Here is a 15,002-nt window from a genome sequence, read left to right on the forward strand (position 1 = left end):
AGAGTTAACCCCGTCTCCCCGACTCCAACCCTTTCCCCTCAATAATACTTATAAAAGATGTAGTGTTGCTGTTCATTTTTGCTACAGTAAGATATTCAGTTACCAGTACAGGAGCCCGTTTGTTGTGGGTTTGTGACTGAACAGTTGCTGTCAGATGCTCTGAACAATGTTTATATCATGTACAGAGAACAAGGAGCACCAGAAGAAAGATACTAGTATGTCTTCCATTTTGAAAATCTGATGCCATTTTGCAACAAGCTGCCTGAATGTAGCAACTTAGTTGCATGCTTCTCTTTTGTCTTTGATATTCTGCAGCTGGCTGCTGAAGTCAACTATGTGACTGAGTTCTTGTTTGTTTTTAATTTTTTGTCTTGGGCCAAGAAGTTCCACAAGCCAGAGTATCTGTCTCTTACATCAGTTATCTAGTGGGAGGAACAAAAGGCTATTTACCTCTTTTTGGGAGAAAGCTCCATGTGTTTTCAATAGGCAACAACAAAAGCTGATCAAATGTGGATTGATGCTAATTCATGTTGATGATGAATAACCTTAAAGCTTTTGTTCTGTGTTAATATTCTTTAAAGCAGTATTATGAGCATAATTTTATTCCCTCATGGGTGACTGACATGCAAGAATTTAGTGATCATATAGGAAAGACATGGTTACTTAACTGATGTATTTCCAGTATATTAAGTAGCTTGGGGGCTGAGGACATATTTCAGAAAAATAGTTTCAATTCTGAGATTGTCACAGAGCTTTGAGTTTATCAGTTAGCTTCTAAGCTTTCTTCATTTTAAACCTCTGTTGTGGCTCTTAGCCAAAAATTATGTTGGCCTAGGGTGGGGTAAAAAGGGGATTGTGAGGAGAATATAGTGCAGTCAGTTTATAGCATAAAAGCCTCTGCGATGTGTTTACAGGAGAGTTTCCCAGACTTAAAAAGTACAAAATGTGAGGAGCATTATTTGTCTAGGACAAAAGCCATTCACTTTAATGTATTTAATATAAAATGGGACTGATCAGTTGCTAGCACCACATATGCCCAACATAACCCTTTTTTGTCATTAATTTATTATTTGTAAATATTGTTTATTTTCTAAAACATCAAAGTGAATGAACAGATTTTGAAAATATTTTGTTTATGGTATAGGAAAAGCATACTTTCTCATTTTGCTCCTCCTGTCTTGGTGTGTGTGGTACATGTTTGTGCTAGGTATGCTAGCAATTGCATGTACAAGTGTAGATTATGCAGGTAGCAACTTTATTAAAGTGGAGTTATGCTCAGAAAAGTAATTGTTTAAAAATGGCACGTTACTCTAGAAAGTGTTTGTGTTTTGAGTGATTTCAGCATTCTTTAAATAAATATAAGTGTGTGTGTGTGTATAATTTTTTTTATATATAGATGTATGTGTGTGTATATATATTCATTCCTGTTTGCACTGCAGAGCCAGCACAACTGTAGGAAAGGAAGACAGATTCTGCTGCATCAACATCAGGAATGATAACTAACTTCCAAATGGAAAATATTTGTTGTTGTTGGTGGAGTGTGAGCCAGAAAGAGCCTAGTTTGACTGTCAGACCCCAGGTTGAGTCTGCAGGACTGACCGTATTAAAAAACACTTTTCTTTCTAAACTGAGCAAATTAAAAATGGAGTTCCTAAGTAGCAATTAACTATGGAACCCCCCTTTGCAGTTTTTGGTTTCATTTCTCAGAGTATAATCGCCATTTAAGTTTTGATATTATGTGGTTCCTTACACTGCATAGGATATTGATTTCCGTCTGATAGCCATTCAAGTAGATATAAATATTTGGCTATTGTGTCTCAAATAACGTAATTGGTAAAGATCAGACATACGGTACATTTTTAATATTCTTCTTTGTATAGCAATGGCATGTAGAGGCCTAGACCAGGTTAATACCCCCATGTTGCTGGGCAGTGTATAAAAATATAATAAATGACAGTCCTTGCCCCTAAGAATGTACATTCTAAAAGAGAGCTTTCATTCGCTCAGTGACCTCTCTGTCTGTGTCTCTCATTCTTTGGCTGGTTCAAAGTTAATTTTGTTACTATTTTACTATTTTGTTACACTTCAAGTTCACTATACAATATAAGTGCATCTCTTTGATATTTTTATTAAATAAGGCTGCTTTTTTGATTTTTAGAGAGATTCTTGAATTTCATTTCAGGACATAACTTGGCAAGATGAACATTCAGCCCCTTTCTCTTGGGAAACCAAGGTAAGTTTGCTACGTTTTTATTTTAATGTCAGTTTCCCTTGTAATTGATCCTACTCCATTTGAGAATTGATACATTTAAGGTCTCTTTACACTGTGAGAGCAGTGTAAAGTGACCCATAGCATAAATAAAAATTAGACTAAGTATGTTTTCATTGAGTTAAATAGAAGGAGGATCAGATCCTTCCTGAGCTAATACTTAGCTTCCAAATGTACCAGATTTTCATAGTTTAGAAAATTTCTAATCAAATCGGGACAGAAAATCAAATTTCCCTGTTTAGTGAAGAAAAGAAACAATAGGATTAAATAATTGTGAATTACCTACCTTGTGGCAAAAGTACTAGCTACACTGTGGTTCCCACAATACTAAAAAAAAAAAACAAAAAAAAAAGCTAGTGACCAACTTCTCTGTGTAACTGCAGCGTGAGGACACAATTCAGAAATATCATGTTTGTCAGGGTGTTTTAGTTGTAGTTTCTGATGGTGAACCCTAACGGCAATCTATTTTAATTTCCCATCATGGAAAATACAGGTACAAACAAATCGACTGTGTATCTCTTCCGTGTTTTTAAAAAAAAAAAGAAAGTAAAGTTAGGCACAGATTCAGACTTCTGTCCTCTGGCTGCTGATAGATTGCAAGGGGAGTCCACATTTCACAAATGCTGGGGGCTCTGGAGCTACCCAGATGGAAGACATCATGCATAAGCTTAAAATGCAATATTGATCAAGTACTGCAGGAGTTATACGGGGATGGCAGGGAACAGTTGCCTCAGATTAACGTACTCTAGTCGGCCCCCTCTAGGAAGAAACCACTAAGTCGTTGTTTGATTCAGAAAAGGCCTTTAGTTTGGATGGGCCTAGTTGGTGGGCATTATGCATAAATTGGGGTGTGGCTGTCAAGAAAAGAGTAGCAGTGATACAGAGAATGCTGAGTTCTTCTCCTTACTGATAATCGGTAATAATTTGTACTGCCATTTAGGGGCGGCTCCAGGCACCAGCACGCCAAGCGCGTGCCTGGGGTGGGAAGCCACGGGGGGGCGCTCTGCCAGTCGCCACAAGGGCGGCAGGCAGGTTGCCTTTGGCGGCATGCCTGCGGAGGGTCCGCTGGTCCCGCGACTTCGGCAGACATCCCACAGGCGGGCCGCTGAATCCGCGGGCCCGGGGACCTCCCTCAGGCAAGCCGCCGAAGACAGCCTGCCTGCTGTGCTTGGGGCGGCAAAATACCTAGAGCTCCCCCTGCTGACATTGTCCTTTCCTTTTGGTGGTACAATCACAGACAGCAAAAATAAAGAGTGAATGTGGTCTTCGTGGAGTTATGTTACATTTACAGTTTCATAAGATAATGTTTGTAAGCTCTATCTTGATACCTCTTAGTATATCTTTTTATATCTATGACCAACTTCCTGAAAAAATTTACATCTTGTGGTAGCTTGTCTGTTTTTAAAGTCAAGATAATTTATAAACCATGCTGGTTGCACAGTACATCTAGGGAAGAGAATCTCAGTTTAAAAGTAATTGACACTTTTTATTTTGTTCTGAATGTTCCTGTATATCTAGTAATTAAAGTTTTGATTATCCACTGATGAAATTACTAAAATGTTGGAGGTTGGCAACAATAAACTAGTGAGTCTGGGTGAATCTGCCAACTTAACTAAAATGAAGTGTTTATCTAAGTTACTGTATCTGTTTACACTGTTGTCTGTTGGCATCCTTCATCTTTTTCTTTAAGAAACTTCTATCTCTGGCAAAAGGAAGATGTGAGAATGAAGTGGAAATCCCTATTTTTGCTGGAGAGGAGTAAGAGAGGAGAGGTGGTCATCTACTAAACTTTAAGGAATATTAGTTTCCGTCAGTTAACCAGCGTGATGGCACATCGGGTGTCCTTTCTTGCACATTTGTATGCAGCATGTTAGAATACTGTGTAGATTGGTCTCTTCCCCAAGGAGCTTACATCCTTTTGGTTTGTGTTTATATAGCACCTAGCACAATGGGGGCCTGGTCCATGACTAAGGATCCTAAGCACTGTGATAATACAAGTAAAATAATTACTGGGCTACAAGTTGCTTTGAAAAAAATAATCTGAACTGAATCAAACCTTTCCCTCCACTTTGTAACAGCAGCTCCTCAACTGTTTTTGCTGGTCTGTTTTATGAGTTTTATCAAGATTTGGTTACATTGTTATAAAAAAGAGTTGATTTACAAAAAAAAGAGCAGGGGAAACTCTTTTGTGAAAATTTTCAAGAAAAACTTGTTCTCTCTCTGCCCCCCTCCCCATCAAAATTTTTCTAAATTCAAGATTTTTCGACCTGCTCTATAACTGATTAAAAAAGGATAAATTTTACACACAAATTTTCACAATTCATCCCACTTTTTAAAAAATGAATCTTTTTATCCACTATATTATCAAATACTAAATTTATTTGTTAGTTGCTGAGGGAGAGCAGATTGCTCTTAAGTGAAAAATTGAATGAAGCATCAGATCAGAGTCCCTTTCTTCCAACTCTGGGATTTTTTGTTTTCCCCTCTTATGCGGCATTTTCCCCACACCTTGCATTTTGTCAGGTTCCTTCCTTCAGCTGACTCATTAGACTTTTTTGAGTCTGTTTATTTAGTGTTCAGTCTTTCATCTGCAAATAGTTTATATTTAAAAACAGACATAAAAAGATATTTTTAATTCTGTCAGAAGGATTTACATATAAAATTAAATGAGGACATAGGATTATCGCTGTATCCCTATGTACATCTAGAATCAGACACTATATGAATACAGTATTCTTGTTCCACTATGAGTAATATATGCAGGAAAATCAAATTAAAATCCACACAAGAGTGTCTGGCTCTTTCTTAGCCTGTAATACAATATGAAAGATACATAGTTCCTTGCCTCTGAATTTTAGGAGGCATGTTGAGGAACCAGTACTCCTACCATGTGTAATGGGTGAAATTCTCCATTATTACCAAATCCTAGACATAGACATTAAATTTCCCCCCCGCCCCCTAGAGTTTCGATTGTAAGGAGTCATTTTATTGCCTCTCTAACCAATCCCTTCATAATTTATTACTGAGATGCAATTTCTCCATTTTACTATGTGGGTAACAATGTAACTGAAGAGGCTGTAAGTGCCTTACTTATCTGTGCAATAATGGAAGGTTTATACCTGGAGAGCAGAGTAACAGTGTGAGTTCCAATTCATATATATTTGAATCTAGCTTCTTGTGAATCAGTCCTGCTTTCTTAGCTGGTTTAAACTGTGACTTACATATGTGATTAGTTCTGTCTCATTCTGAGTTGCTTGTGTTTAAAAAAAAAAAAATCCATATTTCATCTTGCATTCCTCATTTCTATTCAGTCGTCCCCCTGCCTGCTCATTCCTGTAGCAATTATTTTTATAGCTTTGTGGTGAATGGTATTCTTAAATCTTTTCTGCTTGATGTGAGTGGGCCTTGGTTTACATGAGGAGAATAATGTGATAAACTTAAAGTTTGATGTTTAAGGGGGGAAAGTACTGATTTTTTCTTTTAGGCATCAGAGGGGTAGCCGTGTTAGTCTGGATCTGTAAAAGCAGCAAAGAATCCTGTGGCACCTTATAGACTAACAGACGTTTTGGAGCATGAGCTTTCGTGGGTGACTTGCATCTGACGAAGTGGGTATTCACCCACGAAAACTCATGCTCCAAAACGTCTGTTAGTCTATAAGGTGCTACAGGATTCTTAGCTGCTTTTTCTTTTAAGCATATACTATAAAAATAATACAAACTGTATGAGAGAAATTATAAAGTAGTCTTATCAACAGTCATCATAACCTTTATTAATAAACTTGGAATGATTAGTTTTTTATCGGTAAATGTTAATATGTCAAGTTTGTACACACAAACCGATGAAAAAAGTACTTCCATCAATGATGATAGAAATTTACAGATTGGTAAAGTAAGAAAAATGCTGTCTGACAATTTATTAGAGTTAAGGATATTTATTTTGTATATTTTGATATGTGATGTAGACAATTTGTGTTGTAACAGTTATAAAGCTTTAACTCTTTGAATCTCAACATCTCCTGTCACTAAATAATTAACTGACTCTCACATAATTTCCTGCAACAGTAAAAATTGAATCCATAAAAATAAAAAAAATTAAACAAATATTATCAATTGAAATAATATTTTAAAAATTATTTTTCCCAAGCCTGTTTGTTATGAAAGATACTAAAGGTATGTCTACTCTACGAAATTAGGTCGAATTTATAGAAGTCGTTTTTTAGAAATCGTTTTTATACAGTCGTGTGTGTCCCCACACAAAATGCTCTAAGTGCATTAAGTCGGCAGACTGCGTCCACAGTACTGAGGCTAGCGTCGACTTCTGGAGCGTTGCACCGTGGGTAGCAGCCTGTGGGTAGCTATCCCACAGTTCCCGCAGTCTTCGCTGCCCATTGGGATTCTGGGTTGAGATCCTAATGCCTGATGGGGCAAAAACAGTGTCGTGGGTGGTTCTGGGTACATGTTGTCAGGCCCCCCTCTCCCTCCCTCCCTCAGTGAAAGCCACGGCAGACAATCGTTTCGCGCCTTTTTTCCTGGGTTACCTGAGCAGACGCCATACCATGGCAAGCATGGAGCCCGCTCAGCTCACCATCACCGTACATCTCTTGGGTGCTGGCAGACGTAGGACTGCATTGCTACACAGCAGCAGCGCATTGCCTTTTGGCAGCAGATGATGCATTACAATTGGTAGCCATCATCGTCATATTCCTGGGTGCTCTTTTAGCCGACCTCAGTGAGATCGGTCAGGGGTGCCTGGGCAGACATGGGAGTGACTCAGCCAGGTCATTCCCATCTTCTGCCCAGCACCCTGGAGATGACTATGGCTAGCAATCGTAATGCAGCATCTTCTGCCGAGCACCCAGGAGATGACGATGGCTTGCAGTCGTACTGCACCGTCTGCTGCCAGCCTAAGATGTAAAAGATAGATGGATCAAAACAAGAAATTGACCCGATTTGTTTTGTGAAATCAACAGCCTGCTAAACCCAGGCTTTTGAGTTCAATCCTTGAGGGGGCCATTCTGTCTGACAGTTGTTTGTGTTTCTCCTTGATGCAAAGCCACCTCTTTTGTTGATTTTAATTCCCTGTAAGCCATGTCATCAGTCGCCCCTCCCTCCATCAGAGCAATGGCAGACAATTATTTTGCACAAAACCAGGTAAGGAGGCGATGGCAGCGTGGTGATGAGAAGGACATGGTCATAGACTTCTCACAAAGTACGGGCCAGGCAATGTGCCCCGGCAATGTGCGCATCATGCTGATGTGCTCTGCAAACACGCTGGCCAAACAGGAAGTGAAATTCAAAAGTTCGCGGGCCTTTTCCTGTCTACCTGGCCAATGCATCTGAGTTGAGAGCGCTGTCCAGAGTGGTCACAATGGAGCACTCTGGGATAGCTCCTGGAGGCCAATATCATCGAATTGCGTCCACACTATCCCAAATTTGACCCGGCAAGGCCGATTTCAGCGCTAATCCCCTCGTCGGAGGTGGAGTAAAGAAATCGATTTAAAGAGCCCTTTAAGTCGAAAAAAGGGCTTTGTCGTGTGGACGAGTCCAGGCTTAAATCGAGGTAATGCTGCTAAATTCGACCTAAAGTCGTAGTGTAGACCAGGCCTAAGAGAGTAGGGAGAAAGTTGGAAAGAATTGCTTTATTGCAGAAGGAGTTGGAGTAAATGGTGATTTCCCTCAGGCCTTAGGTTACAGTATGATGTTTCCAGTTGTGAAACATGGTTGTAGGCAAGCAAATACCATAATATATCATTTAACTTTGAAGCCAGTGTATATAATGATTTGGAAACTTTTTAAGACCCTTTCTATTTCTAGATCTCTCTATCTAACTGCACCTAGTAATTTAGCAATCATTTTACAGGCTTAGCCCAGAAGGCTATGAGGATACTGTAGGCTGTGGTATGGTGGAACAAAAGTTTAGTCAGTATCCAGGCAAATTTCATTGTTAGCTACACTCTTGTTTGTGAGAACAGAAAGCTTTTTTTTCTGTCAGTTGTGTGGTCTGAATACAGGCTTGGGAAGTAGAAATTCATTAGATTAAATCCAGGTTCTGACTTTGGCTTCCTTTTGTGGTTTTGGGAAAGTCCCTAAGCCAGTATTTTCAAACATGGGTGCTAAAATGGGTATCTGAATCCATATTTAGGCACTTAAATATGTAGCTTGATTTTTTTTTCCACAGGCGTATGGCACAGCCAGTTGAAGTGCCCAAATATGGAGTTAGGTGCCTGTCTTTAAGAATTAAAGTTTGAAAATCTTGTCCTTCTGTTTTCTCAAAGGTTTTTGTTAGAATTGACTAAAGTTTGTAAAGCAATTTGAAAATAAACAAACCCTTCTTAGAGCATGATGATTATTATCAAGACATTGGAAATGGTGAGGAATTTTTTAATCATATAATCATCCTTTTCTGTCACTTATATTTTGCCTTTACATGATTTTTCCGGTTTTATAAAATTGTCTTTCAAAACTTCGGTAGAGGGTACCAAAATGGATTAAAAGTTCTCAGCATTTCAGCCTGTATTTGTATGATACACTGTTTGAATAGTTCTCTCTCCTGGAAAAGGAGGATCATTGCATATTGGGAGCAAGGCATGTTGTAAGAGCTGAATAAGGGAGACTTGTACAGCACTTGTCAATGTTACCTCGTAATAGCATAACTATTAATGCTATAATTCCATCAGTACTAATTTCAACCACAACAGCATTTATTAGGGTGACCAGATGTCCTGATTTCGTAGGGATAGTCCTGATTTTTGAGTCTTTTTCTTAAATAGGTGCCTATTACCCCCCACCCCCTGTCCTGCTTGTTCACATTTGCTGTCTGGTCACCCTAGCGTTTATGAAGTGATATTCTCTTTGCTTTCATTTCAGAGAGAATTTTATGAAAGACTTGATAGATCTACCTGTTTTCAAAAGTAAACTGGTGTGTGTGTGTGTGTGTGTGTGTGTGTGTGTGTGTGTGTTTAAAACAACTTTTTTCTTGTCAAGGCAAATGAATGTTAAGTATTAAACAGCTTCAGAAGTTGTTGAAGTTCATGAAAATGCCTGAGCCATTTTTAGCTATGTTTTTGATCTGTGTTTACCCAAAAACTAGTTAAGTTCTTGCCTTGTCTTTTAAAACTTCTATTGGGTTACCAAAGTGAAACTGCAATGTACATAGTAAAGAAGGTTGATCATAGCAACACTTGGAAGCTTTTATATAATAATCCTCTTAGTAGAGAACAATAACACTGCTAAAGAAGAAACTTGTGCTCCTATATAGTTTACCTGCTGTATCATTACCTGTGACACTTACAGGTGAAAATTGCCTGCTTTATATGGGGTGAATTGAGTCATGGCCCATGGGTGGGGCTATGTGAAACTTCAATATGCAACTTGAAATATTGGTTTTGTTACAAAACTGAAACTCAGGTCAAGTTTGTGAATTTGAATCTGTTGTATTTCAGGAGGAATCCAGACAAAAATGTGAAGTTTTGACTGAGTTTAGCTTTGAGTTTTTTTGCTTTGTCTAACTTAAAATTCATAGTGAAATTCAGGGAGCATAAACTCATGAGAATGTAAATAGAAAAAGTTCATGTGAGCCTCTGTAAAGTGACGTGTATTGTATTGTTTCTGAGCCCAAAGGCCTCCTGATTTAACAATGTAGTTGTGGGTAGAAAAGTGCCAGCTTCGTAACTTCTTACCTTAATTGTGTGTTTTGAGTCATACTTGATTAGCTTACTTTAAAAAAACAACAACATTTTTTACTTCTGTCTGCCATGTTGACTTAATGTATTGGGATGGAAAGAGCAAGGTGGAATGTATTTGCCATCTGCATTGTCAGCTTAAAAAACAAGTTAGTCCATTTCCAGAATCATTGCTGTTGGTGATAGGATGTGCAAATTTGAAAGTGTTGCATGTAGAATGGACATCAATGATGGATAATAAATGGAAAGACATTGTCACTTTTTTGTACACAGATTTGAGTCTTTCTTTCCTCTGTCATTTCCCTATTACTCTACATGCACATTCTAGACCTCCTCTTTATTTAAAAATAAACTGTTCTAGGTGTATAGTAGTAATACTAGCAATTTCAGTAGGATACATACCACTTTTCCTCCTCTGGAGGCAGTGTGGATCAGTGGCTAGAGCACTGACCTAGGAAATGGGAAATCCAAGTTCCATTCCTTACTCTGCCACAGACTTCCTATGTGACCTTGGGCAAGTCACTTAGTTTCTCTGTGCCTCCCGTTCCCCATCTGTAAGAGGAGAAACATACACTAAATACATTGTGAAGCACTTTGAGATCTGCTGATGAGAAGCACTATACAAGAAAGTTCATTATTTATTATGTTGTTGTTGTTATAAGGATCTCAAAGTATGTTAATGCACAAGTAGGCAATGACCTAATCCTAAAAACAGTTTTAACCAAATTATGATTATGCATTTGTCCACAAACTGTACTCTTGTACACTGGAGCTAAAACCAGACTGGCTGAAGTAATTTTTAAAAAAATTGATTATGAAGATGGTATTTTTGGTAGTGGTCGGAGCTGGCTTTGATCCTTTTCATGCTGGTATTAGAACAATGCCAGCTACAAACAATGTTTTAAATATTGTTATTGCTAGTAAGTTGGCATGAATAGCAGTGTTTCCATGATCAATGTGGGTAGCAATTTTGTTCCTATAAAACCTTACCATAGACTACTTAGAACAGTGCTATAAAATCATGCTATAGAGTTAGACTAACAGTTCTTGGGCCAAAAAATTCCTGTCTGCTCTGGTGATGGAATTCATTTTCAGTACCTTGGTAGTGATAGCTGTATTCAGACATTGATTGTAAATAGCAATTTTAGTCTCAATGTAGTTAGGTCCTTTGATAGGCAGAATATAATTATCCAAGTTAGATGTTGGCCAGATATTCTTCATTGCTAGGACTGTATTTTTACTAAATACTAGCAATATGGACATAAGACATATTTGGATTTAGGCCATACTTGTAATTGACAATAAGTCAAAGACACATTTGTGCCGGTGACTTTGCTGTTTCATATTTTGCAATATCGACTATCTCTGAAGTTATGTAATGTGCATCTCATGTATTTTATTTTGGACATAGACTCAAAGTATTTTTAGTCTTGAATGACTGGTTGGTTGGGTTTTTTTTGTTTTTTTGTTTTTTTTCCTGTTGATTCTTTGTTGGTTTGGAGGTTTTAATCCTTAACCTTTATATCATTGCTGTTGAGCACGGCTGTGCTATTGTGGTTCCATGTTTGTTCTGTTTCTTCAGCAAGTTGAGGTCCTTATTTTAATTAATTTTAATTATTTTTGTCTTTTGAGTAAACTGGGCTTTATTATTTTGCTTCTTAATATATTAGGCACTGCTTAAAATGAGCTTTCTTTTGACAGTGTTTCTGAAGCCTTTGTCTCAACAACTTAGATGTCTTGAGACTGCCAAGCTAAACAGTTTATTTTGGCTGTGTGCTCATCTGTTTAGTAAAATCCTACAGGTTTCTGGTAAGTGAATAAGATATAAAAATAGCTCTTAGGTGTCTTTTAGTCTTTCCGTTTTTTTAGTGTAGACTTTATGAACCAAGATCTAGTTTTATACAGTAAGATTGTCAGGCTCTATAAGGGTATGGTGCACTCTTAACATGCACACTATGTGCCTGATGATCTCACCACTGAAACTGGTGTTTATCACCTTGTGCTTATGGCTGCATTGTGCTTATGTGGATTCTCACCTCCCTTTTAAGGTCTGTTTGCTTCTTTTTTATTTATTTAAAATTCTGGGGAACTTTAATTTCACTTTCAACTTTTTTTGAAAACTCTAACTTAAAATCCAGGCATTTTGTACTAATACTGAGCACTTTTATTGCCATTCATGCACGGATTAAAAAATGTTTTACAAGTATTAATCTTTGCCAAACTCTTGGGACATAAAAGGTGGTATTCAGTTATACCGAGAAAATGAGACCTGGATAGGTTGACTGGTATAAATTCACATAATGGTTTAGCGGTGAAAATAGGAATAAAGTGAAGGAATCTTGACTTCCAGTCTCTGCCCTAGCTGCTGTAAAACCACTGCTTTCCATATGTGGCCATGTTTTATACTTTCCTTTTAATATGAATTAATTGTAACATCTTTGCTTCAGTCCTTTTTCTTTTATTCTTACACTTGTTGACATTAAGCTTTCCATTGGCACATCTGTGCATGCATAAGATTATTTATTATTGGTAGTATTATTATCATTATTTTTATTATTATTTGAATGATGATAGCATCCAGAGTCCCCAACTTGAGATTGGGATGCCATTGCGTTAGGCATGAACAAACATGTAACAAGAGATGGTCCCCAGGCAGAAGAGCTTACAAAAATAAGCAAAAAGACAAAGGATGGGAGAAAGGAAGGATTTTTTCCATTTTACTGATGAGGAACTGAGGCTCAGAGATTGACTTGCTCAAGGTCACACAGAATCTTTGGCAGAGCTGGGGAATGAATCCAGGCTTCCTGACTAGTCCTGTGCCTTAAGCATAAAACTTTCTTCTCAGAAGCAAGTTCTCCTAACATCCTGCATTGTTTACTAGAAGAAAGAAAGATGGCCATTAGCATGATGACTTTACATGTCCCAGTCCTTCATTGTAAAAACATCTTGTTGAGAATAGCTTGGCCTCCAACGTGTTTAACACAAACCTAAATGCACAGTAGGTCTGTCTTGCAAAACTAAGAAAGGCAAACATAGAGTGTCCTCTTTTACAGATTATCCACTACAGGAAACTTGATTGAATGTAGTTAAGAGCCATCTGTCATGTCATTAAGGCTCCGATTCTTTCATGAAGGTTGCGGAAGTCACAGATTTTGTGACTTCCACAACCTCCGTGACTTCCGCAGCAGCTGACTTCAAGGCCCCCAGAGCAGCTGACGCCGTGGCCAGCTGCACCGGCCGCTGCTGGAGCCACCCAGGGCCAGCCACTGCTCAGGAGGCCATGGGCAGCTGGCTCTGGGGACCACCCTAGCAGAGGCCAGTGCAGCTGGTCCTGCGGACCACCCAAGCAGTGGTCTTGGGGGCAGCCCGGAGGAGTGTCTGAGCGGGGCACCCAGCTCCAGGGACCACCCAGAGGCCATCCGAGAGTGGTCCCTGGGAGCAGCGGCCAGGGGGCAGTCAACCCCCAGCACTGGAGTAGGGCCCTGCCCCAATAGGGGTCCCCCTGAGCAGCGGGACCCCAGAAGTAGAGTTTTAGTCACTGGTGTTTTTGGTAAAAGTCATGGGCAGGTCTTGGGCTGTGAATTTTTATTTATTGCCTGTGACCTGTCCATGACTTTTACCAAAAATACCAATGACTAAATCTTAGCCTTAGTCATGATTAGGGCCCTACCAAATTCACAGCTGTGAAGAATGCATCGTGGACCGTGAAATCTGATCTACCCCAAGACCAGATTTTATAGAGTTGGGCAGCCAGAGAACAGTGGCTGCTGGTGGGAAGCCCAGCTCTGAAGGCAGCGTCGCTGCCAGCAGCAGCACAGAGATGAGGGTGGCATGGGATGGGGGAGGGAGTATGGCCTTACATGTGGGCAAGTGGGTGACTGCCAGTGCCCCATGGTCAGGGCCCCTTTAATTACCAAGTGCTGGGTCTGGAGCTGAGAAGGGGCAGAGCTGGGGGTGCCCCAGCTGGGGGCTCCTACTGTGTGCCGGGCTCCAGCTGCTTGTCCCAGATGGGCTGGGGAGGGTCAGGACCACAGGTTGCTCCCGAGGCTGGATCAGACTCATTTCTGGGAACCTCCCTCGACTGCTGGCTGGGAGTCCAGCTCTGAAGGCAGTGCTGCCATCAGCAGCAGCACAGAAGTAAGGGTGGCAGTATCACAGCCCCCCTACAATAGCCTTACAACCCCCCCAACCCCATTTTGGGTCAGGACCCCCACAGTTACAATACCATGGAATTTCAGATTTAAATATCTGAAATTTATAATTTTTAAAATCCTGTGACCATGAAATTGTCCAAAACGGACCGTGAATTTGGTAGGGCCCTAGTCATGATGTTTGTATTACAGGATTGGCAGGGCTAAATTGCAAAAGATTTGAAAATGAAATTCATAGCTGGAAAATAGTCTTTGTTGTTGTTTTTTTTTTTGTTTTTAAATCCTTCTAAGACCTTTGTTCTGGTTTTCAAAGTGATGGGTTTTGAACCAGAAACCTGATCTCCTGAAACTTGAAAGAAGAGGAGTGTGACAGTTCTTAGGGTATGCAGGACTGTGTGTCATGTTGTTACCTCCTGCCTCCAGCATGATGGGGTCTTGCCTGTGCATCAGCTTCCTAACACCACTATCCTTTTAGCCACTCAAGCACTCTCCTCTGGGCTATGCCCAGCTTAACAATAGGTGCAACCTGGTCCCCGAGTCTCATTGAATCGTTCCCCTGTAGTATGCAGCCCCTGACATGGGTTACTCACTGATCCTCTACCCTCAGAGTAGTGTACCTCAGTTTACCAGTTTTACCTTAAATCACCAATCCTGTAAAGTCTCACAGCACTTGTGAGTACTCATGGTAAAACAAAAGTAGGTTTAGTTAAGAAAGAATGGAGAGTTAACTAGAAACAAGAATATGTGGTGGAAACAAATGATTACTGTACAAAACAAAATCATAAAACATGAACTTGGGATTCAGGATTGTAGAATCTCTCCAGGATAGTATTCCTAAGTGACTTTGTAGTGGCACACAAGGTGAATATCCTCAATGCTATGGCAGTAGCAATCTGCTTCT

General features: G+C 39.6%; 1 protein-coding gene across 2 annotated transcripts in view; it reads left to right on the forward strand.

The window, feature by feature from the left end:
- Window positions 1-15,002, forward strand: part of C3H1orf198 (chromosome 3 C1orf198 homolog) — a 32,703-nt gene that overhangs the window by 5,065 nt on the left and 12,636 nt on the right. Inside the window, exon 2 of one of the 2 annotated variants that reach the window (XM_045010611.1) lies at window positions 2,183-2,233. The exons of the other annotated variant lie outside the window; for it this stretch is intronic. Coding sequence (XP_044866546.1) covers window positions 2,183-2,233 — 51 coding nt within the window. The remainder of the gene's footprint in view (window positions 1-2,182; window positions 2,234-15,002) is intronic. 2 annotated transcript variants of the gene reach the window in all.

Source organism: Mauremys mutica, chromosome 3, assembly GCF_020497125.1.
Source record: "Mauremys mutica isolate MM-2020 ecotype Southern chromosome 3, ASM2049712v1, whole genome shotgun sequence".
Taxonomy (NCBI): Eukaryota; Metazoa; Chordata; order Testudines; family Geoemydidae; genus Mauremys; species Mauremys mutica.